General features: G+C 57.5%; 2 protein-coding genes across 8 annotated transcripts; one reads left to right on the forward strand and one right to left on the reverse strand.

Annotated features, from left to right (window-relative positions):
• Positions 1 to 380: 380 nt before the first annotated feature.
• On the reverse strand, positions 381 to 2,160 carry CCDC166 (coiled-coil domain containing 166). The gene has a single exon (XM_045398846.2). The coding sequence runs from the start codon at positions 1,905 to 1,907 to the stop codon at positions 492 to 494; it is 1,416 nt and encodes a 471-aa protein (XP_045254781.2). The 5' UTR covers positions 1,908 to 2,160; the 3' UTR covers positions 381 to 491.
• Positions 2,161 to 16,294: 14,134 nt separating this feature from the next.
• On the forward strand, positions 16,295 to 22,342 carry MAPK15 (mitogen-activated protein kinase 15). Of its 7 annotated transcripts, none has more exons than XR_012416765.1 (14): positions 16,295 to 16,413; positions 17,659 to 17,757; positions 17,955 to 18,041; positions 18,177 to 18,267; positions 18,697 to 18,827; positions 18,923 to 19,086; positions 19,273 to 19,412; positions 20,161 to 20,218; positions 20,614 to 20,689; positions 20,908 to 21,013; positions 21,138 to 21,318; positions 21,446 to 21,570; positions 21,649 to 21,777; positions 21,958 to 22,342. XR_012416765.1 is itself a non-coding variant. In XM_045398861.3 (14 exons), the coding sequence occupies exons 1-14, from the start codon at positions 16,348 to 16,350 to the stop codon at positions 22,132 to 22,134; spliced, it is 1,692 nt and encodes a 563-aa protein (XP_045254796.2). In that variant the 5' UTR covers positions 16,295 to 16,347; the 3' UTR covers positions 22,135 to 22,342. The 7 variants fall into 7 exon arrangements, 5 of the variants coding, with proteins under 5 accessions (XP_045254796.2, XP_005564322.3, XP_065375878.1 ...); XR_012416766.1 differs by having other exon boundaries at positions 20,649 to 20,751; XM_045398861.3 differs by having other exon boundaries at positions 20,614 to 20,751.
• Positions 22,343 to 22,915: the final 573 nt, after the last annotated feature.

Genomic DNA, 22,915 nt, shown 5'->3' on the forward strand with positions numbered 1-22,915 from the left:
TCCCTGTGCTGTTCTTGCAACTTTCTCTAAGTTGGAAAGTATATCCAAGTTTTTAAATTACTAAAAATCTCCCAATAGGTTGGACATAACCCAATAGGTTATTCTCCTCTTGGCGCGGAGAACAAAGCCCAGGTTCTTCCCCCGGGTCTCCCCTTGGCGGCCCCGCTGCCAGTTGCTGCTTTGTGCCTGTCCGCGCCCGCCGGTGCCCGGGCTTGCTTCTGAGCCTGCCGGCTCGCAGTGAAGCTCCGCTGCGGGCAGGGACGCGGGTCCCAGAGGGCATTCAGGGAAAGCAGGCGCTGAGCTCCCTTGCAGCTTGGAAATTGGAAGCACGAATGAGCGGCCCGGTGCCGGCCGGAAATGCTAGCGCTTGCACATGGGTGTCAGAGCCGCCTGGGGGCCACGCCTTTATTAACCATTGCATTATCCTCCTAAGCGTCCTGCGCGCCAGGCTCGCCCACACCAGGGCCTCCCCGGCCTCCCTCCCTGCAGGTTCAGGCTCTCCCCGGGGAGGCTTCTGCCGCAGCCTCAGCATTCACGCTGTCCTCCGACTGTGGGGGGAGAAGGGCCGGATCCCGATCCCGGGACAGAGCAGAGGGAAGCTTGGGGCCAGACTTCGTGGAGCGGAGAGTGTCCTGTGAGGACACCCTCAATGAGGACCCCGAAGAGATCCGAGAGCCCTCGAGTGACTGCGCCAGCGACAGGGCCCGGGAGCCTGCGCGCGACGCGGTCAGGGACGGGATCCGGGATCGCACCTTTGAAGTGGCCAGCGATGGGACCCTGGAGTCCATGATTGATAGCACCATCGAGGGGACCCGGGAAGCCTCGCGCAACGGGACCACGGACGGGGCCCGGGAGGCCGCGCGCGACGAGACCACGGACGGGGTCTGGGAGGCCGCCCGCGACGGGCCTATGGGGGCGGCTAATGACCCGGGGCGCGAGGTGGGCTGGGAGGAGGCCGGCGGCTCCCAGAGCGGCGGGCCTCCGGGGCCCCTGCGCAGCCAACCGTGCACACGCGCCAGGTCCCGCGTGTCCTCGTGCTCGCGGTGCAGCTGCTCGCGCTGTTCCAGCAGCTGGCGCCGCGTGTCGTGCAGCAGCTGGGTCCGGCGGAGCAGCTGCAGCAGCTCCTGCCGCAGGCGCCCGTTGTCCGCCTTGATGGCCTGCGTGTGCGCCACAAGCGCGCGCGCCGCCTCCCGCTCCGCGCGCCGTGCCAGGGACTGCACGCGCTGACGCGCCTCGCGCTCGAAGGCCGCCTTGTCCTCCAGGAAGCGCCCCTTCACGCGGTGGAGCAGCTGTGTGTGCTCCACGCGCATATGCAGAAGATCGCGCTCCAGCGCCCGGATCCGAGCCAGCTGCTCCAGTTGCAGCACCTGCGGCGTGGGCGCCGTCAGCCCACCCCCACCTAGCCCCCGGCCCGGCCACCAGCCCCGCCCCGCCGCACCCTGGCCGCGGGCGCGCGCACTGGCCTTGTAGGGCTGCAGCTCCTGCACCTGCCGCGCCATCTGTGCCGCGCGCGCCTCCATCTCCAGCAGCTGCGCGCGTACCCCGTCCTCGCGCCCGTGGTAGAGCGAGGCCAGTTCCGCCCGCTGCCAGTGGATCTGCGCCAGGTCCACGCGGTTCTGCTCGTCCAGCCGGACGATGGCGTTGGCGCAGCGCTGCGCGCGGGCGCTCACGTAGCTGGCGTAGAGCCGGTTCTCCTCGCGCAGGCGCAGCGCCTCGCGGTCCAGGAAGGCGTTCTCCTGCAGCACCTGGTCCACGCGCTCCTCACAGGCGTCCAGCTGCTCCGAGAGCAGCGCGTGTTCGCGTTGCAGGTACTGCGCCCGCTCAGACAGCGGCTGCTCGGCACCCGCGGCCGCCGCACCCCCTGGCTGGCTTCCCGCGCTCGGCCCGCGCTTTTTCTTGGGCGCCATGGATTGGTGCCTGGACCACCAGGACTGGTGAGGGCAGCGACCCCGGCCCCTTCCCCAGCTTAGCCCTTCCTCTTACCCGGCCTAAATATTCGAGGCCCCAGGCCTAGAGGTGGGACGCGTCTCAGGGTCACGAGGCTTTCGGGGAGGCAGATCGGGGCTTTGGGTCTCGGGGGTCAGGGCAGCTTTGCCAACCTTCACTCGTGGCTCCCGCTGGACCTTGGCTGTCCGTCTCGGTGCGGCCAGCATTAGTAATGTTGCTGCTCGGCGGGCACGGTCTCTATGGAGACAGAACTTAGTCGTCCTCTCCCACCCCCACCCCGTTACTTGGGCGATGGCCGACTCCTTCATTCCGTATAACTCCCTCCTCCTAAGTCGCCCGCGACTGCTTGTGAATGCGCCCCAGAGACAGGGCCTGAGCTGACAAGACGGCTTCAGGCGGACTCCGGACGTGCTTCTGAATCTCCCAGAGCCCAGCAGCGCCCTTGGCCTTCGGTTCAGCGATGGGCCTTCTCCCGGGCTGTCCTCCACTTGGAGGAGCTTCGCCACGTTCCCCCACGCCCCGTTTCCCAAGTGAAATCTCTGCGCTTCCCTGGAGCATTTGCCTCTTCAGGGACCCTTGCTTTCCTTGAGCATTTCGTGATTCCTTTGGTGAGGGCCCCGTGGGAATTGGGGTTCCTGAAGCATGGAGTCCACTGGGCGCCTGGAGAGCGTTTCTCTCTGAAGTTGGTAAACCCGTGCGTGCGGCCCCCGCTCAGCTCATCGGCGGCTCTGCAGCTGGGCAGCTTCCCTTCCCGTGTGCCTGGATGGCCGAGGGCATAGGGATCCAACAGGGACTGGCTTTTTCTCCTTTTCTGTTGACTTTATGGACACAACATCATTATTGAAACCATCCCTATAAACTTTATTAAATTAATCAGGGAAGAAGGGAGGAGAGAGGAAAACAAACCCAGCTTGCATTTCGCTCAGCGTTCATGGTGAGGTCGGCCTGCCTCCCAACCCCTTCCTCAGAGCTGTTTGGTGCCTGTGGCCCCAGAATCACACAGACCCTGTCACAAGAGTAGAGGTCCCCATAACTGCTCTATAGGTAACAACTTGTAAATGTGAAGTTTTCTATTGGACAGGTCCTGCACACGCATGAAAGGACTGACCCAGCTGGTCTGAAGCACCCCCACCAGGAGCTGATGCACCAAAGAACGCAGAGTCCACATCCTGAGGACTTATCCCCTTTCCCTGGCCAATTGATGACCCCATTTTACAGTCCCTCACCCGCCACAATTCCCTTAAAAACCCCAGCCCAGAACTCAGGGACATGGATTTGAAGGTCCCCCCCGTCTCCTTGCTCGGTGCCCAGGGATCGGGACACTGTTTCTCTGCTGCAAACTCTGCTGTCTCGATGTATTGGTCATTACTGCACAGCAGGCATCACAACCTGTTGGTCATGTAAGATCTGCCTCAGTCTAGACCAGCTGTCCCCAGCTCCCATTCTGTTAGATGCCTCAGGAACAATGTGTGCAGCAGCCTTCGACACACAACTTAAATTGACCCCTATTTTGTGTCTTGTTATCATAGAGTTGAGTTTCTGCCCAGTTTGTCCACACTTGCTGGGATATGGGCAGATTTGAGGATCTTTGACTTGTCGCTTTGTGAGGGACACAGTTTAGAAAACCATGTTTGCACAGAGGTTTGTGGTGGAGACTGGTGGCTCATGGACATGGCTGGGCTTGCTCTGATCAGCCAACCTGCCTGAAAGGTGCAGCAGGGCCTTTTAAAATTAGGAACACGATTGAGGCATTTTACCCCTTGTAAAAAAATGTATTTTAGGCTGGGAGCGGTAGCTCACGCCTGTAATCCCAGCACTTTGGGAGGCCGAGGTGGGCGGATCATAAGGTCAGGAAATCCAGACCATCCTTGCCAACATGGTGAAACTCCATCTCTACTAAAAATACAAAAAATTAGCTGGGGATGGTGGCGGGCACCTGTAGTCCCAGCTACTTGGGAGGCTGAGGCAGGAGAATGGCGTGAACCTGGGAGGTGGAGCTTGCAGTGAGCCGAGATCACACCACTGCACTCCAGCCTGGGTGACAAAGCGAGACTCTGTCTCAAAAATATATATATATATTTTATAGCCAGGCATGGTGACTCACACCTGTAATCCCAGCACTTTGGGAGGCCGAGGTGGATGTCTCACGAGGTCAAGAGCTCGAGACCAGCCTGACCAACATGGTGAAACCCCGTCTCTACTAAAAATAAAAAAAATTAACCAGGCGTGGTGGCATGTGCCTGTAATCCCAGCTACTCGTGAGGCTGAGGCAGGAGAATTGCTTGAACCCTGGAGGCAGAGGTTGCAGTGAGCCGAGATTGTGCCACTGTATTTCAGCCTGGGTGACAGAGTGAGACTCTGTCTTGAAAAAAATATATATATATTTTATAAGTAAAAATAAGAGGACACAAACTACCAAACAAGGCAGTCTGTAATAGGACATTGTTATAAACTCCTAAACTGCATCTGAATGTTGGCTTTAATATATGGGCTTTTAATATGAAAATGGTGCCTCTCCTTTCACAGAAAATTGAGAAAAGACCACACAGAATCATGAGAAAAACATGAGCCTCCATCCCTGCATCCCTGCAGCAGGGACTCATCTGCCCTGGGGGACAGGCTCATGTACAGGGGCCCTTAATGCCCAGTGTTGCCTCTTCTGGTTTCTTGCCATGGCCCCACCCCAATGCTCTCCACCCTGCTACCCTCAGGCCTTGTGTGAGGTCACTGTCCCCATTTGACAGATTGAGAAACTGAGGCAGCAATAGGAAGAGGTCTGCTCACATGGGCCAATCAGGTCCCCCACAGTCTCAGACCCCGTACCACCCCAGGCCACGCCACGTCCCGGCTCTGGACTGCTCTTTCCCTGCCCCCATCCCCACTGCACCTGCGCGTCTGCACCTGCACGTCTGCCACTGGAGGGTCTGGGTTGCTCTTTGCCTTTAAATCCCTGGTGAGGTAAGGTTTTTAAGTTTTAAGTTATCCCTGCCTGTGGGTTTCTTGATTTTTCTTTGCTTTAAATCTCACCAATGCCTCCTCACGGAGAGGTCTGGGAGCCTTCTGCTCTCCTCTGTCTGGGCATCTTGGAGGCTTCCTTCTTCCCACTTCTGCAACCCCTGCCCCACCCACCAACTCCATGGAATAGTTGGGGGAGCCCTGACCCCAGCCCTAGTATAGTCCAGACACCCCTGTCCCTGTGACCACACCCCTGCCGCCCCAGGCCTCTGCCCAGCCCAGCACGTTAACCTCTGCCCTGACCTGGGTCTGGCCACCAGCTGCCCAGCTGCGCCTCTGACCTGTGGGGATGAGGGGCAGGAGGAGACCTTGTTTCTTCTGGGGGGGCCGCGCTGCATGGGGCGATTCTTCGCGGGGAAGTGGGGGGAGTCTAGCCCTGGGGACGGGCTCAAATGCCTCCTCAGGACTCCCCAGGCTTTTCTCTCACTGTGTTAGCAAGGCAGGCGGTCTCTGGGGTTCACCAGGTCCTGCACCGTCCATGGAGACAGAACTCACTTCCTGTGACACATCTCCCACCCTTGGGGGTCTTCCTGGCCCCCTCTGCAAGTGGCATGGTCCCCCCAGGACCCGCAATCACACCCCCCTCAGACACAGCCTGGCAAACAGGAAAGGCCCTGGGAGGAGGGGCGCCGTCTGCTCCCTGTGAGGCCCTCCCCGCCCACAGCTGGGCCAGCCTCCCTCCTTTCACCACCTGCCCCACCGCCCCGAAGCCGGGCCAGCTTCCCTCCTCCCCACCCACAGCCTGGCCAGCCTCCCTCCTCCCCACCCTCACCACAGCTAGGTCGGCCTCCCTTCCTGACCCCCCCGCCGCCCCAGCAGCCAGGCCAGCCTCCCTCCTGCCCCCCAGCCCCTTAGGCTGGGCCCTGCTGGGGACCCTGAAGGCTGCAGCACAGGGCCACCTTGGGTTTGCTCCTGGGGCTCGTGGGCTCCCACAGGCTCCCCGGGTGTCCCCCGCTCTCCGTGCCCCTGTCTTTCTGCCCCTGCTGCTTTGCATGTCCTGCCTGATTCATCTCCTGAGACTGGGGTGAGCCCTGCACTGAGTGTAGCCACGGTGGTGGGGCTGTGTACCTGGCACACTGAGCGTAGCCCTCCAAGCAGCCTCTTTTCCCATTTCACAGATGGAGAAACTGAGGCAAGGTGAGTTGTCCAAAGCCCCCTGGAAATGCTGGGGCTGTGATTTGGACCTGTGAGGGGTTCCTCCTACTTCTCTGCACTCCCTCTGGTGGGGTGCCCTCCCCCAAGCTGCTCTGTGCCCTGGGATCAGGACATGGCCAGTGCTGCGACCCTTCCATGCGCCAAGGCTGCCCACCCACCTGGCAAGGCCAGCTCCACCTGTGGAGTTGAGGGTGGGCTGAGCCCACATGGGAGCCCAGGACCCAAGGGGTAGCTCCACTCTGTTCACCTTGTCCCTTGTGCAGCAGCTCAGAGCTGGTGCTGACGGCCAAGAGGGCAAAGGGGACGACGGGCAGGACCACAAGGGAGGCCCCGCGGAGCTGCCCACCCTGTGTATCCTCTGGTTGGGGTCAGGCGCTGGGGCCCCAGTCCTGTTTGTTTCGGCGCCCTGGGCCCAACCTGAACCTGTCCTCTGCCCCATATCCCTGGCAGGCCTCCCCGAACCCCCACCCACTGGGGCTGGCTTAGGCAAGGGTGTTTGAGACAAAGACCCTGCCCCCATGGCCAGGTACCTGAGAACCCATGCCAGATCCACATAAGGCTCTTGGTCAGCCCCGGATGGAAGCTCCAGTCCCAGGCCGGGACATGCATCAGCTCCCACGCCCACGGTTGTCCCAGAGAAAGCGCTCTGCCCTCCCCCTGTCCACACCACGAGGGCCATGGCTGCACTGCCGCACCTCTGCAGGTATGAGCACGAGGCCCCAGCCAGCAGGCCCTGACCAGGTCGTTCCTGATCATCCATAACCAGGGCAGTGGGGGACTGGGGTGTGGTCCAGGTGGGCCTGCATGGGGCCCCTTCAGAGTCATCTACCTCTGTGAGGAAGAGGATGGTCAAAGGAGGGTGTCCAGGGTCCAGAGCCCCTACACAGGCTTCAGTGATGACACCTGCACCCAGCTCCAGAGACATCCCTGAGAGGCAGCCATCAGGGGTGCCCAGCTAAAGACACGCCTCCTTGGGGACCCTCATTTCTGAGTCCATGCCTCCAGATGCATGATCTCAGAGAAAACCACATCCGAAACTGGCGTGTGTCCCCACTGGAGGGGCTCAGGTAAATGACTGGAGTGACCAGGGGGCTGGGCCTGGGGTACCTAGGTCTATAGCCTACAATGGAGAAGGAGAGAGGGGAGGCTTGGGGTACCCGGGTCTATAGCCAATATCTGGAGCAGGAGAGAGGAGAGACCTGGGGTACCTGGGTCTATAGCCCAGGCCCAGAGCAGGAGAGAGGAGAGATCTGGGGTACCTGAGTCTGTAGCCCACACCCAGAGCAGGAGAGAGGGGAGAGCTGGGGTTCCTGAGTCTGTAGCCCACACCCAGAGCAGGAGAGAGGGGAGAGCTGGGGTACCTGTACCTGGACCTCAGGTACAGTATCTGAGTCTGTAGCCCACACCTGGAGCAGGAGAGAGGAGAGGACCATTTGAGCAGGAGAGAAGAGAGGGCCATTTGAGCAGGAGAGAGGAGAGGGCCATTTTGGAGTCCACCAGCTAGCCCCAGTAGGACAGGGAGAGGCTGTGTATGAGATGGGATGGGTAGTGGGCCATGGCTGTGACATAGGAGGGGTCAGGGTGGTGATACCTTCTCAGACTGTGACACTCAGAGGCAAGGTAGGATCTCAGCCCACACACAATGGCACACGGATGGTGCCCTTATGGGAGAGGGCGGGGGCCGTGCATGGGGACTGTCACAGTTTGGGAGGTGGGGGCCGGGGCAGTTTGGTTTCCTGGGTTACGGAATGCTGAGTGTGTGTGAAGTAACAGGCTCCAGCCACACTGTTTCACCGAGGCTGTGATCTGGGCCCCACCCTTGTGGCTTTGGGTCTTCTGGGTGATGACCTCCCCCAGACCTCACCCATGATTTCCCCATGGATTGGCTAAAACTTCAGTGCAAGGTCCAGGTCAATAACGCACCCAAAATAAAGCTAAAAGTTACAACCGCGTGCGACAAAACTTATCGTGACTTAGCCCGGGCGCAGTGGCTTATGCCTGTAATCCCAGCACTTTGGGAGGCCGAAGCGGGCAGATCACATGAAGTCAGGAGTTCGAGACCAGCCTGGCCAACATGGTGAAACCCCGTCTCTACCGAAAATACAAAAATTAGCAGGATGTGGTGGCACGCCCCTTAGTCCCAGCTACTCAGGAGACTGAGGCAGGAGAATCATTTGAACCCAGGAGGTAGAGGTTGCAGTGAGCTGAGATTGTACCACTGCACTCTAGTCTGGGTGACAGAGCAAGACTCCATCTCAGTAAATAAATAAGTAAAATAAATTATAAAAAAACTTATTGTGGCTTATTGTCAATTTGACTAACAAATGCTGAGAAAAAATAATCTTGACAAAATTTATATCGGCAAGAATATCTGGACAAGGGAAAGTTGGACTTGGTTGAAATAGTGCCCCCAAGAGAAACTACACAATAACAGATTTTTTTTTTTTTTTTTTTTTTTGATACGGAGTCTCGCTCTGTCACCCAGGCTGGAGTGCAGTGGCGCAATCTTGGCTCACTGCAAGCTCCGCCTCCCGGGTTCACGCCATTCTCCGGCCTCAGCCTCCCGAGTAGCTGGGACTACAGGCGCCCGCCACTGCGCCCGGCTATTTTTTTTCTATTTTTAGTAGAGACGGGGTTTCACCATGGTCTCGATCTCCTGACCTTGTGATCCGCCCGCCTCGGCCTTCCAAAGTGCTGGGATTACAGGCGTGAGCCACCGCGCCCGGCCACAATAACAGATTTTTAAAAATCCAACTAGGCCGGGCGTGGTGGCTCACACCTGTAATCCCAGCACTTTGGGAGGCCTCGGTGGGCAGATGATGAGGTCAGGAGATCGAGACCATCCTGGCTAACACGGTGAAACCCCGTCTCTACTAAAAATACAAAAAATTAGCCGGGTGTGGTGGTGGGCGCCTGTAGTCCTAGCTACTCAGGAGGCTGAGGCAGGAGAATGGTGTGAACCCGGGAGGCGGAGCTTGCAGTGAGCCGAGATCGTGCCACTGCACTCCAGCCTGGGCGACAGAGCGAAACTCTGTCTCAAAAAAAAAAAAAAAAAAAAAAAATCCGACTAGGTTGGGCATGGTGGCTCACGCCTGTAATCCTACCACTTTGGGAGGCCAAGGCGGGTGGATCACGAGGTCAGGAGTTCAAGACCTGCCTGGCCAAGATGGTGAAACCCTGTCTCTATTAAAAATACAAAAATTAGCTGGGTGTGGTGGTGGGTGCCTGTAATCCCAGCTACTTGGGAGGCTGAGGCAAGGAATTGCTTGAACCAGGGAGGTGGAGGTTGCAGTGAGACGAGATCGTTTCACTGCATTCCAGCCTGGACGACAGAGTGAGACTCCATCTCAAAAAAAAAAAATCCAACTAGGCTGGACATGGTGGCTCATGCCTGTAATCCTAACACTTTGAGAGGCCAAGGCAGGTAGATCACCTGAGGTCAGGCATTCAAGACCAGCTTGGGCAACATGGTGAAACCCTGTTTCTACTAAAAGTACAAAAATAAATAAATTAATTAATTAAATTAAATAAAAATTAGCCAGGTGTGGTGGTGGGTGCCTATAATCCCAGCTACTCAGAAGGCTGAGGCAGCAGAATTGCTTGAACCCAGGAGGCGGAGGTTGCAGTGAGCCGAGATCACACCACTGCACTCCAGCGTGGGTGACAAGAGCAAAACTCCATCTCAATAAAATAAATAAATAGATAATCCAACTGGCCTAGGCGCAGCAGCTCACACCTGCAAATCCAGCACTTTGGGAGGCCAAAGTGGGCAGATCACTGAGGCCAGGAGTTTGAGACCAGCCTGGGCAACATGGCAAAACTCCATCTCTACTTTAAAAAAAAAAAAAAAATTCCAGGCGTGGTGGTACGTGCCTGTAATTCCAGCTACTCAGGAGGCTGAGGCAGCAGAATTTCTTGAATCGGGAGGCAGATGTTGCAGTGAGCTAAGATTGCGCACTGTACTCCAGCTTGGGTAACAGAATGAGACTCTGTCTCAAAAATCAACAGCGGCCGGGCCTGGTAGCTCACGCCTATAATCCCAGCACTTTGGGAGGCTGAGGCAGGTGGATCACGAGGTCAGGAGATAGAGACCATCCTGGCCAACATGGTGAAACTCCGTCTCCACTAAAAATACAAAAATTAGCTGGGTGTGGTGGCAGGCGCCTGTAGTCCCAGCTACTCGGGAAGCTGAGGCAGGAGAATCTCTTGACCCCAGGAGGTGGAGGCTGTGGTGAGCTGAGATCGCCCCACTGCACTCCAGCGTGGGTGACAGAGTGAGACTCCATCTCAGAAACAACAACAAAACCCACCCAACTAATGGATAAATCAAATGTCTCCTGGAAAGTGTATATGGGAAATAATAAACCCCAGTGAAAATAACTGCAGTAAAATGAAAAAGGGAAACAGAAAAAGTTGGAAATGGTTTAATTTTGCTGGGTAGGAAACTGATTTAATAATTCAGGGTAGTAACGTTCACTCTAAAGAATTCTTTTTTGCTGACAGTTCACTGGTGTTGGTGTAATTCTGCCTATGGGGCCATTCTCAGAGGCAGAATGACAGGGTCAGGACTTCCTCTCCTTGGGGTTCCCCAGGGAAGGTGAAGAATGGGGGTGCTGGCCTGCCGGTCCTCACCTCTGTTGGCACTGGGGGTGGCTGGGCTTCCTCGCTGCCCCTGGCAGCCGCATCCCAGCCAACCTGAGCTGCTCTGCAGTCTCCGAAGAACCAGCTCTTCTCCATCAGTTCTGCCAAGGCTCCTGCTACCCACTGGCAATTCCTGAATTCAGAACTGTCAGTTGCCTTCCAAGCCTTGCTTTGGGGACATCCTCCATATTCTCATACATTAGGATTTCATTATCTTTCAGTACAAAATTGTTTCTAGTTTACCTTATGATTTCTTTGACTTATTGTTTATTTGGAAGTGTGTTGTTTAATCTTGAAATATTTGGGGATATTCCAAATGTCTTTCTGTTATTTATTTCTAATCCAATTTTGTGGGATCAGAGAACATAATTTACATGATTTCAATTCCCTTTTTTTTTTTTTTTCAAGACAGAGTCTTGCTGTGTCACCCAGGCTGGAGTGCAGTGGTGTGATCTCGGCTCAATGCAACCTCTGCCTCCAGGATTCAAGCGATTCTCCTGCCTCAGCATCCCCAATAGCTGGGATTACAGGCACATGCCACCACGCCCAGCTAATTCTTGTATTCTTAGAAGAGATGAGGTTTTACCATGTTGACCAGGCTGGTCTCGAACTCTTGATCTCGTGATCCGCCTGCCTTGGCCTCCCAAAGTGCTGGGATTACAGGTGTGAGCCATCGTACCCGGCCCAGATTTCAATTATTTTACATTTGTTAAACTTTGTTTTATGGTACTTTGAATGTGGTTTATCTTGCTAAATGTTTCATACACACTTGAAAATAAGGTGTATTCCACCACATTATGGAGGCCTTGTCTTCCGAATGTCCAGTGGTTGCCCTGGATGATAATGTCGCTCAGGTCCACTGCATCTTTATTTTCTGCTTACCTGTTCCAGCAATTACTGACAGAGGAGTGTTAAAGTCTCCGCCTGTAATTGTGGGTTTGATGGTTTCTCCTTTCAGTGATGGCAGGCTTGCTTTATATATATTAGGTGCATATACATTCAGAATTATAGTATTCTTGATAAATGGAAACTTTTATCCTAACAAATTATTCTTCTTTATCTCTGGTAATATCCCATGCCCTGGCAAATATTTTGCCAGATATTAATATAACTACTAAAGTTTTCTTATGATTAGTGTTTACATGGTATATCCTTTTCCGTCCTTTTTACTATGCCTTTATAGTTGAAGTATATTTATGCCTGGGCAATATAGAAGATTCTGTCCTACAAAAACTTTTTTTTTTTAATTTTTTGAGACAGAGTCTCACTCCATCACCCAGGCTTGAGTGCAGGGGCACAATCTCAGTTCACTGCAACCTCCACCTCCTGGATTCAAGCAATTTCTCGTGCCTCAGCCTCTCAAGTACCTGGAATTACAGGTGCGCACCACCACACCTGGCTAATTTTTGTATTTTTGGTAGAGATGGGTTTTTGCCATGTTGGCCAGGCTGGTCTCAAACTCATGATCTCAAGTGATCCACTCACCTCAGCCTCTCAAAGTTCTGGGATTATAGGCATGAGCCACCATGCCTGGACTCTACAAAAAATTAAAAATTAGCTGAGCACGGTGGCCTGAGCCTGTGGTACCAGCTACTCAAAAGGCTGAAGTGGGAGGATCGTTTCAGCCCAGGAGGCAGAGGTTGCAATGAGCTGAGATCACACCACTGCACCCCAGCCTGGATGACAGAGCGAGACCCTGTCTCAAAAAATGATAATGATGGCCGGGCGCGGTGGCTCAAGCCTGTAATCCCAGCACTTTGGGAGGCCGAGACGGGCGGATCACGAGGTCAGGAGATCGAGACCATCCTGGCTAACACGGTGAAACCCCGTCTCTACTAAGAAATACAAAAAACTAGCCGGGCGAGGTGGCGGGCGCCTGTAGTCCCAGCTACTCGGGAGGCTGAGGCCGGAGAATGGCGTGAACCCGGGAGGCGGAGCTTGCAGTGAGCTGAGATCCGGCCACTGCACTCCAGCCTGGGCTACAGAGCGAGACTCCGTCTCAAAAAAAAAAAAAAAAAAAAAAAAAAAGATAATGATAATAATAAGGGGCATATCTTGTATAACTGCATAACATGTAACTATTATATGTATTATGTTTATAATTTTTTTTTGAGATGGAGTTTTGCTCTTGTTGCCCAGGTTGGAGTGCAGTGGTGCCATCTTTGCTCAGTGCAATGTCCACCTCCCGGGTTCAAGTGATTCTCCTGCCTCAGCCTCTCAAGTAGCTGAGATTACAGGCATGTGCCACCGTGCCTGGCTAGTTTTTATATTTTCAGTAGAGGCAGGGTTTCGGCATATTTGGCGAGGCTGGTCTCAAACTCCTGACCTCAAGTGATCCACCTGCCTGGGCCTCCCAAAGTGCTGAGATTACAGGCGTGAGCCACCGGGCCTGGCCTATAATTTTACAAACATAATAATTTTGTATAATGAAGGCATATTTGTGTATTTAAATTTTTAAAAAATAAGGTCATATAGGCCGGGCGCGGTGGCTCAAGCCTGTAATCCCAGCACTTTGGGTGGCCGAGACGGGTGGATCACGAGGTCAGGAGATCGAGACTATCCTGGCTAACATGGTGAAACCCCGTCTCTACTAAAAAATACAAAAAACTAGCCGGGCGAGGTGGCGGGCGCCTGTAGTCCCAGCTACTCGGGAGGCTGAGGCAGGAGAATGGCGTGAACCCGAGAGGCGGAGCTTGCAGTGAGCTGAGATCCGGCCACTGCACTCCAGCCTGGGCGACAGAGCGAGACTCCGTCTCAAAAAAAAAAAAAAAAAAAATGTCATATAATCTCCGCCTCTTTATTGGAGTATTTAGACCATTTATATATGATGTAATAATTAAGAGCGCCTCTGCCCAGCTGCCAACCGGCTGGGAAGTGAGGAGCGCCTCTGCCCGGCCACCGCCCCGTCCGGGAAGTGAGGAGCGCCTCTGCCCGGCCACCGCCCCATCCGGGAAGTGAGGAGCACCTCTGCCCGGCCACCAACGTACTGGGAAGTGAGGAGCGCCTCTGCCAGGCCACCAACCGACTGGGAAGTGAGGAGCGCCTCTGCCTGGCCACCGCCCCGTCCGGGAAGTGAGCAGCACCTCTGCCCGGCCACCAACCGACTGGGAAGTGAGCAGCACCTCTGCCCGGCCACCAACCGACTGGGAAGTGAGCAGCACCTCTGCCTGGCCGCCAACCGACTGGGAAGTGAGGAGCCCCTCTGCCTGGCCACCGCCCCGTCCGGGAAGTGAGCAGCACCTCTGCCCGGCCGCCAACCGACTGGGAAGTGAGGAGCTCCTCTGCCCGGCCACCGCCCCGTCCGCGAAGTGAGGAGCGCCTCTGCCTGGCCACCGCCCTGTCCGGGAAGTGAGGAGCGCCTCTGCCCGGCCACCAACCTACTGGGAAGTGAGGAGCACCTCTGCCCGGCCACCAACCTACTGGGAAGTGAGGAGCGCCTCTGCCCGGCCGTCAACCGACTGGGAAGTGAGCAGCGCCTCTGCCCAGCCGCCAACCGACTGGGAAGTGAGGAGCTCCTCTGCCTGGCCTCCCTGTCTGGGAAGTGAGGAGCACCTCTGTCCGGCCGCCGTGCAACCTTCCAAGTGTGAAGTGACAGCCTTGTGTGTGATCTTTTCTGTCTTCCCCAAGTTTGAATTTTCGACATTAAAGTTTACCTTTTAGTTAAAAATAATAATAATAAAAATAAAATGGTAAGTTTTAAGTCAACCATCTTTTTTTTTTTTTTTCTTTGAGACGGAGTCTCACTCTGTCGCCCAGGCTGGAGTGCAGTGGTGCAATCTCGGCTCACTGCAACCTCTGCCTCCTGGGTTCAAGCAATTCTCCTGCCTCAGCCTCCCTAGTAGCTGGGATTACGGACGCACGCCACCATGCCCAGCTAATTTTTCTATTTTTAGTAGAAACAAGGTTTCACCATATTGGCCAGGCTAGTCTCAAACTCCTGTGATCCACCTACCTTGGCCTCCCAAAGTGCTGAGATTACAAGCGTGAGTCACTGCACCCGACCTTTTTTTTTTGAGAAGGAGTCTCGTTCTGTTGCCAGGCTGGAGTTCAGTAGGGCGATCTTGGCTCACTGCAACCTCCGCCTCCTAAGTTCAAGTGATTCTCCTACCTTAGCCTCCCAAACAGCGGGGACTACAGGCATGCCCCACCACGCCCAGCTAATTTTTTTGTATTTTTAATAGAGATGAGGTTTCACCATGTTGGCCAGGATGGTTTCGATCTCCTGATCTCATGATCCACCTGCCTCGGCCTCCCAGAGTGCTGGGATTATAGGTATGAGCCACCACACCCGGTCCTGCTATTTGTTTTCTGCTGGTCTTATCTATTCTTTGTTCCTTTTCCTTCTTTTCCTGAATTCTTTTTGAGCAAGTAGTTCGTTGTGGTTGTTGTTTGAGACAGGGTCTGGCACTGTCATCCAGGCCGGAGTGCAGTGGCGCAATCCGGGCTCACTGCAACCTCTGCCTCCCGGCTCAAGTGATCCTCCTACCTCAGCCTCCCAAGTAGCTGGGACAACAGGCTCATGTCACCAAACCCAGCTAATTTTCCTTTTTTTTTTTTTTTTTTTTAAATAGAAATGAGGTTTTATGTTGCCAAAGCTGGTCTCCAACTCCTGAGTTCAAGCCATCTGCCCTCCTTGGCCTCCCAAGGTGCTGAGATTACAGGCGTGAACTACTGTGCCTGGCTATAAGTAGTTTTTAATATTCTGTTCTATCTAGATAATGGGCTTATCAGCTATATCTCTTTATTTTATTTTATTGTATTTTATTGTATTTTATTTTATTTTATTTATTTTTGTGACTGAGTCTCTTTCTGTCACCCAGGCTGGAGTGCAGTGACTCGATCTGGGCTCACTGCAACCTCCGCCTTCGGAATTCAAGCGATTATCCTGCCTTAGCCTCCCGAGTAGGTGGAATTACAAGCGCGCCACCACACTCGTCTAATTTTTGTATTTTGAGTGGAGACGGGGCTTCACCACGTTGGCCAGGCTGGTCTTGAACTCCTGACCTCCGGTGATCCGCCCGCCTCGGCCTCCCAAAGTTTTGGGATTACAGGCGTGAGCCACCGTGCCCTGCCCAAATAATATTATATTATTAATACTTCACATGTAACTTAAGAACCTTACAATATAGATTCTCATATGTTATTCTGTAACAGTATAAATGTGTATTTCCATTATCCCCCTTCACTTTTGCTATTGGTGTCATGCATTTTACTTCTACAAGTTATAGAGTTCACAACAGATTGTTATGATATTTCTACTTTAGTCAACCGAGCTGGGCGTGGTTCTGCGAGGAGACTGGCGGGGCGCACAGAGGGGCGGGGCGCACTGTGGGGTGGAGCGCACAGAGGGGCGGAGCGCACAGAGGGGCGGGGCCACTGTGGGGCGGAGCGCACAGAGGGGCGGGGCCACTGTGGGGCGGGGCCGGGCCTGGGGGGAGGTGGGGGGGCCACTGTGGGGCGGAGCCGGGGCCTGCCGGGGGGTGGGAAGAGGGGGTGTTGGGAGGGGCGCCCCGAGGGGCGGGGCCGGGCCGGCGTCGGTTCCCACGGCAACCGACTCCACAGTAAGGCCCTGCGGGCGTCCTGGCCGCCATGTGCAGCGCAGTGGACCCTTGCATCGTCCAGAGATACCTACTCAGGCGGCAGCTCGGGCAAGGGGTGAGTGCCTGGTGGTGCGTCCGCCCTCCGAGGGGCACCGCAGATCTGCGGAGAGAGGACCTGCGGGGCGTGGCCGGTCCCCTCGGAGGCCTGTTCCGTCACACACTGGCGTCCTGCCTCCTCCGTAGGCGGGAGGGGTGATCTGGAGCCCCTTGGTGCCTCAGTTTCCTCATGGGGTAACACGATGCCGACTCCCAGGAACCTGGCTCCTGGAGGCAGGTGACATTCAGGGCCCCCAGCGGCCTCAGGCGGAGGGATCCTGGCGCCCCGCTCCCCACGCGCCCACAGTCGCCGCTTCCCGGGGGCACAGGACACTCTGGGGAGGCTGGGCCCGCGCCTGGGTCACTGAGAGGGAGGGCGGACTCCAGGCTCACGAGCACAAGGGCAAGGCCCGAGAAGGGCCTGACTGGGTATGGGGTGGGCGCAGAGCGAAGGCCAGAGCCTTCTGTATCCGTGTGCGTGTGTGAGCATGTGGGCCTGTGTGTGTGTGCGTGGGCGGGTGGGGGGTGTTCCAGGGTGCCATGGGGAGGGGAGGGAGAGCCTTCCAGGCAGTGCAGAGAGCAAGTGCATAGCCCCAGTGCAGGGTTGTGTGTGCCACTGGATAGGAGACGGAGAGAGACAGGTGAATGGTGAGGGTCCGGTCGTGTGGGGGCTTTGGGGAACTTCCCAGACTTTGGTTTTTACTGTTGCTGACGCTGGGAGCTGTAGCAGCTGCTGGTGTCACTTTACAAGGCCCACTCCTGTGTTGAGGACCCACTATGGGTGAGCACAGGAGTGGCAGACAGAGATGAGTTAAGGGGTTAGCATAGCCACCCAGTGAGAGACGTCAGAGGCTGGGACCAGGATGGGGGCAGAGGAGACAGCAGCAAGGGCTAGATTCTGGAGGAATCTGAAGGTGGGGCCAAGAGGATTGGGGGTAGATGGGGTGTGAGAGAAAGGGAGGGAGAGCGCCTGGGCGGCTGGAGGGATGGTAGGGCATCCCCGAGCTTCATTTCCTGCCCAGACGCTCCCCTCTGTGGCCTCCTTTCCTCCGGGGCCTCGCCAGCTCTCACCCTCCCTCCACTCTACCTCCCTCCTCTGGAAGATGTCGGAGTCTAGGGCAGCCTGCAGTTGCAGAAGCCCACACTCCATCCCCTCTCGGGACCCAGGATGGGAAGGAGGAGCCTCATGTCTGTAGGGACAATCTGGGTGGGTAGGGGATGGCGGGGCAAGGGCCTGGCCCTGTATGACGGCACTCCTTCCCAGGCCTACGGCATTGTGTGGAAGGCAGTGGACCGAAGGACTGGTGAGGTCGTGGCCATCAAGAAAATCTTTGATGCTTTTAGGGATAAGACAGATGCCCAGGTGAGTGTGTGGGGAGAAGCGCAGGAGAGGATGGGGGCTGGGAGGGGCAGCCCCTTGCCCTGGTGCCTGGAAGCTCCGGTGGGAGCTGGAGCCCGGTCATAGCAGATGTTCTGGCCTGTCTCAGAACACTGCCCCCTTGCCACGCCTGGTCTGGTGGGCATTGGGTGACAGACATCAGCTCCTTTGGGTCCTCTCAGGACAGGAGCTTCCTTCTTGCTCCGCCCACCCACACACCTGTGTTTCTGTCTCTTCAGAGAACATTCCGGGAAATCATGCTCCTCCAGGTGAGTGGCCTGGGCCCTCCAGCCCAGTCCCCTTCCCCAGGTACAGATCTCTCCAGACAGGAGAGAAACCCGGCTTCTTGGCCCCCAGAACACAGCCCCTCCTGGCCTTCCAGCCACCTCCAACTCTCTCCCCAGGAGTTTGGGGACCATCCCAATATCATCAGCCTCCTTGATGTGATCCGGGCAGAGAACGATAGGGACATTTACCTGGTGTTTGAGTTTATGGGTGAGTGAGGCCTCGGCCAGGGCCCCAGCCCCACCTCTGTCCTGTCCTTACGCCCTCTGCGTGTCCCTCTGCGGCCGGCCCACAGTGGCTTGCTCCCTCACCCTGTACCCTGGACTCAGGGACAGACAGCTGACCAGTGTCAGCCTCCAGAGCCAGCAGCGACCCCCTTCGTCCCACCTGCCCCAGGCTCCTGCTCCGACCACAGTCTGCAGTTGTGTTCTCCTTTTCCTTATTTTATGAAACAAGGGCAACGTGAAATAAAGTGTGAAAACTCCTGCAGACCCCACCGCTGTGCCCACAGGCAGTGCGCAGGATGGAGAAGCGGGGCGGCCAGGCCGTGGGCTGGTTCAAAATGGGACAGACCTGCCAGGTGCCCCTCTCCTACTCCCCCCAGGTTGCCCCCCCCACCTTCTCACCCCCTCTCCGCAGACACTGACCTGAACGCAGTCATCCGGAAGGGCGGGCTGCTGCAGGACGTCCACGTGCGCTCCATCTTCTACCAGCTTCTGCAGGCCACCCGGTTCCTCCACTCGGGGCACGTTGTGCACCGGGACCAGAAGGTGTGGTCCCCCCGCCTCCAGCCCCCTGCTAGGCCACATGGCCCAGCTCTTGGCCCCACCCAGCCCCAGGGCCTCAGCCTGCCTCCTCTCTGCAGCCGTCCAATGTGCTCCTGGATGCCAACTGCACAGTGAAGCTGTGTGACTTTGGTCTGGCCCGCTCCCTGGGCGACCTCCCTGAGGGGCCTGAAGACCAGGCCTTGACAGAGTACGTGGCCACACGCTGGTACCGAGCTCCGGAGGTGCTGCTGTCTTCACACCGGTAACAGCCGGACACCCCCAACCCACCCTCCACCTCCCTGCTGCCCTCCTGCCCAGCCAGGGCTCCCAGGCCTCCTGTACTCCCACCCTGCCTTGGTCCACAAGTGTCCCCCATTCACCCCCCTAGCAACCCCACCCCCACTTCTGCCTCTGGGTCTCTCCGTGCCTACACCCTTTCGTGCCCCAGGTACACCCTTGGGGTGGACATGTGGAGTCTGGGCTGTATCCTGGGGGAGATGCTGCGGGGGAGGCCCCTGTTTCCGGGCACGTCCACCCTCCACCAGCTGGAGCTGATCCTGGAGACCATCCCACCGCCATCCAAGGAGGGTGAGCCAGGTGGCTGGGGCTGGGCACCGGGAATGCTGCAGGTCAGATAGCACAGCTGTGGGGAGACAGCAGCTGACAGGCTAGGACTGTGCTGAGAGGAGGGACAGGGACAGGGAGGATCCAGAGGATGAGGCAGGAACCCCAGGAAGACCAACTGGTGATGGAGGCCCAGGAAGAGCTGCTGGCGGGGGGATGTGGGTAGGCAGCACCTGGCACAGTCACCATGAGAGCCAAGCAGTGACCATGAAGGGGCCAGCACGCTGGACAAATTCCCCGAGGGATTCAGGTAGCAGGGGCAGGGACTGTCACTGTGCCGGGAGCTGGGGTGCGCCCAGAGAGCTGGGCAGGAGAGATTCAGGTGCTAGGGGAAGAGGTGGAGGAAGGCAGTGGTAGTGGGGCCATGGGGGTCACTCTTGAGGGTGGGGGCAAGAGGGAGCTGCACTCCCAGGTACATCTGCTTGTCCGGGTGGAGCCTCCTCATCCGTGGAGGTGGGCGCCAGTGTCCACCTGTGTGAGCACGCCCCAGGGCCAGGTGCCAGAGTGTGGAGCAGGGATTGTGAGCGGGTGCTCCCGTGCACAGGCTGGGTGGCACACCCTGGCGATGGGGTGTTTGAGCCCTGCCAGACAGCAGAAACCCTGTAGAGAGGCTGTGCTCCCTGGGGCTGGAAGAGACGGCTGGCCCCAGATACCCTGAGCCGCCCCAGTCTACCAGGCCTGCCTGGGGTCACACCACCTTCTGCTGCCCCAGACCTCCTGGCTCTTGGCTCAGGCTGCCGTACCTCTGTGCTGCACCGCCTGGGGTCCCGGTGAGTGGGGGCACTTCGGTGAGGGTGAGAGGGTGGCCTGTCTCAAGGGAGCAGGGCCACCTTCCTGCAAGGTTACTGGGTCCAATTTGTACCAGTTCAGATTCCACCTGCTTTCATGATGGCAGTCCCCAACCCAACAACTGTTGGCCACTCTGAAAGCAGGAGCCCCTGGTGGTGGTCCTAGAGGGTGGCCCGGAGGAGCTGTGCTAGGCGTGGAGAGGAGGGCACCAGGGGGCTGCAGGGGTCTCTCCACTGTGCAGGTCAGGCACAGGGGCACCTACCTAGACAGGACAGCAGGGTGGACCCCAGTTTCAAAGCTGAGCCCCACCCATGAATGTGGATCTGAGGAGGGGCCCTTGGGTCGGGCCCTGGATACGACACACGGCAGCCCACAGGCCACGACAGACGCTGGACGCCCTCCTACCGCCAGACACTTCCCCAGAGGCCTTGGACCTCCTTAGGCGACTCCTGGTGTTCACCCCAGACAAGCGGTTAAGCGCCACCCAGGCACTGCAGCACCCCTACGTGCAGAGGTGGGAGTGGGAAAGTCCCCTAAGTGCGGGGGACAGAGGTGGGGGCAGGAGAGAGCCAGCCCATGAGGCAGAGCCCCCGCAGCACAGACCCTGCAATGACAGCTTGAGGGGCTCCCTTGGCCACAGCCCAGGCCTCACCTCTCTGGCTCCCTGCAGGTTCCACTGCCCCAGTGATGAGTGGGCACGAAAGGTACATGTGCAGCTCCGGGCACGCGAAGGGGTCCAGCTCTCTGCGCCTGAGTACCGCAGCCGCGTCTATCAGGTGCTCCAGCTCGCGACCCCCATCATCCCCTGTCTACTGCACCCTGGAGGCTGCCTCCGACGTTAGAGACCCCCAAACACCCATGCCCAGGCTGTGCCCTCTGAGCACCCTTCTCCTCTTGCAGATGATCCTGGAGTGCAAAGGCAGCAACGGCACCTCAAGAGAGAAGGGCCTGGAGGGTGTCTCCCCGTCCCAGGCACACCTGCACAAACCCAGAGCTGACCCGCAGCTGCCTTCTGGGACACCTGTGCAGGGCCCCAGACCCAGGCCTCAGAGTAGCCGGAGCCATGACCCCCCCGAGCACGGTGTGTGATCTTTGCTGGCTACCCACACTACCCACACAGAGCATGGCCCGGGCCCCTTCTGCCTGTGGCTGCCAACTGTGCGCAGCGTCGGGTTCCTGACTCGGGGGTTGACTTTCTGACTCCACAGAGTTCCCCCGTGCAGCCAAGAACACCCCCAGGCAGAACTCCGCTCCCACGCTCCAGCCTGCACTCCTAGGGAGCGGGGAAAGGCCCCCCGGGGCGAAGGAAGAGCCCCCCTTGACATTCTTGCTGGTAAGTCATGGTGGGGTGGGCACAAGAGGGACCCTTCCTCTGCACCTTTCTGTGACCCTGTGACATGGCCCTCCCCAGGAGAAGCCAGGCCGGAGGGGAGCTGCGCCTTCCCTGACCTCACAGGCTGCAGCTCAGGTGGCCAACCAGGCTCTGATCCGGGGTGACTGGAACCGGGGTGGTGGGGTGAGGGTGGCCAGCACACACCAGGTGAGCCCGGCCCAGTCTGCCCCCGTCCCCTCATCCTCCTCTTCCCCTCCTTTTCCCTCCCTTCCCCATCCTTCCCATTGCCCCTCCAATGTCCAGTTCAAATCTCTCGAGGACCTCAAGGCCTCCCCTCCACTGCACCCCCTCTGACACCCTCTTCATGTGACCCTCAACTACACACAGGTCCCTCCCCGGCGTCCTCCGGAGGCCCGGCCCGGCCGGAGGATGTTCAGCACCTCTGCCTTGCAGGGTGCCCAGGGGGCCGCCAGGGCTCTGCTTGGAGGCTACTCCCAAGCCTATGGGACTGTCTGCCACTCGGCACTGGGCCACCTGCCCCTGCTGGAGAGGCACCGTGTATGAGCTGCCCTACTCCCTTCACCTGGCCCCCTGTTCCTGCCCCGGCCCCTTCCCCAGACCCCTCCCCAATATCCTGCACCCCTTAGCCCTCCCTGCTTTGCCAGGCCACGTTGAAGTTCCAGGGAGCTCGCCTGGGTCTCCTCGGGGGAGCAGATGAGGGCCCTGCCCCAGCCCCAGTGACTTCCTCCAATAAAGTCATGTCTGCCCCCAATCTGAGCAGCCATCGTTCCTCCCCTCTCCTCTGAGGTCACAGCATCCACTAGCTGGGGGGCCCGACCCCTTTCCTGGAGCCTCCACTCCTCTGAGGACCCCACCGCCCCTGTCCTGAAACCTCCACCCCAGAGCTCAGTGCCACCCGCCCCACTAGAGGCCCTGCCCACTCCACATCCAGCACTGGGCTTTTCCCTCTAGGTTTGCCTGGGGCAGCTTCCTGTCCTTGGTCCATCATTTTCCTACCTGCTGTGGCTTCAGGGTCCAGGCTGCCCCTCAGGGTGGTCCTGTGGGGTAGGGACCTAGGGTCACCTCATGGCCATGTTTGTGACTCTGAGCCAGAGGAGAGAAGGGGAGAAAGAAGGGGGCAGCCTCGCCCCTCCCCTGCTGTCAGGGATTGCAGCCTGCGCTCCCCCAGTACAGCCACTGCGCCTGATCTGTCTTCAGGTCTCTGCAGGTGAGGGTGGGAGACAGACATCTCGTGAGGTCAGGGTTACCTCCTCTTGTCACCCCCAGGCAAAGGCCCTGGTATGAGTTCAGGCCAGGGCTGTGCAGGGCTGCAGAGATCAAAGGG

This window comes from Macaca fascicularis, chromosome 8, assembly GCF_037993035.2.
Source record: "Macaca fascicularis isolate 582-1 chromosome 8, T2T-MFA8v1.1".
Lineage (NCBI taxonomy): Eukaryota > Metazoa > Chordata > Mammalia > Primates > Cercopithecidae > Macaca > Macaca fascicularis.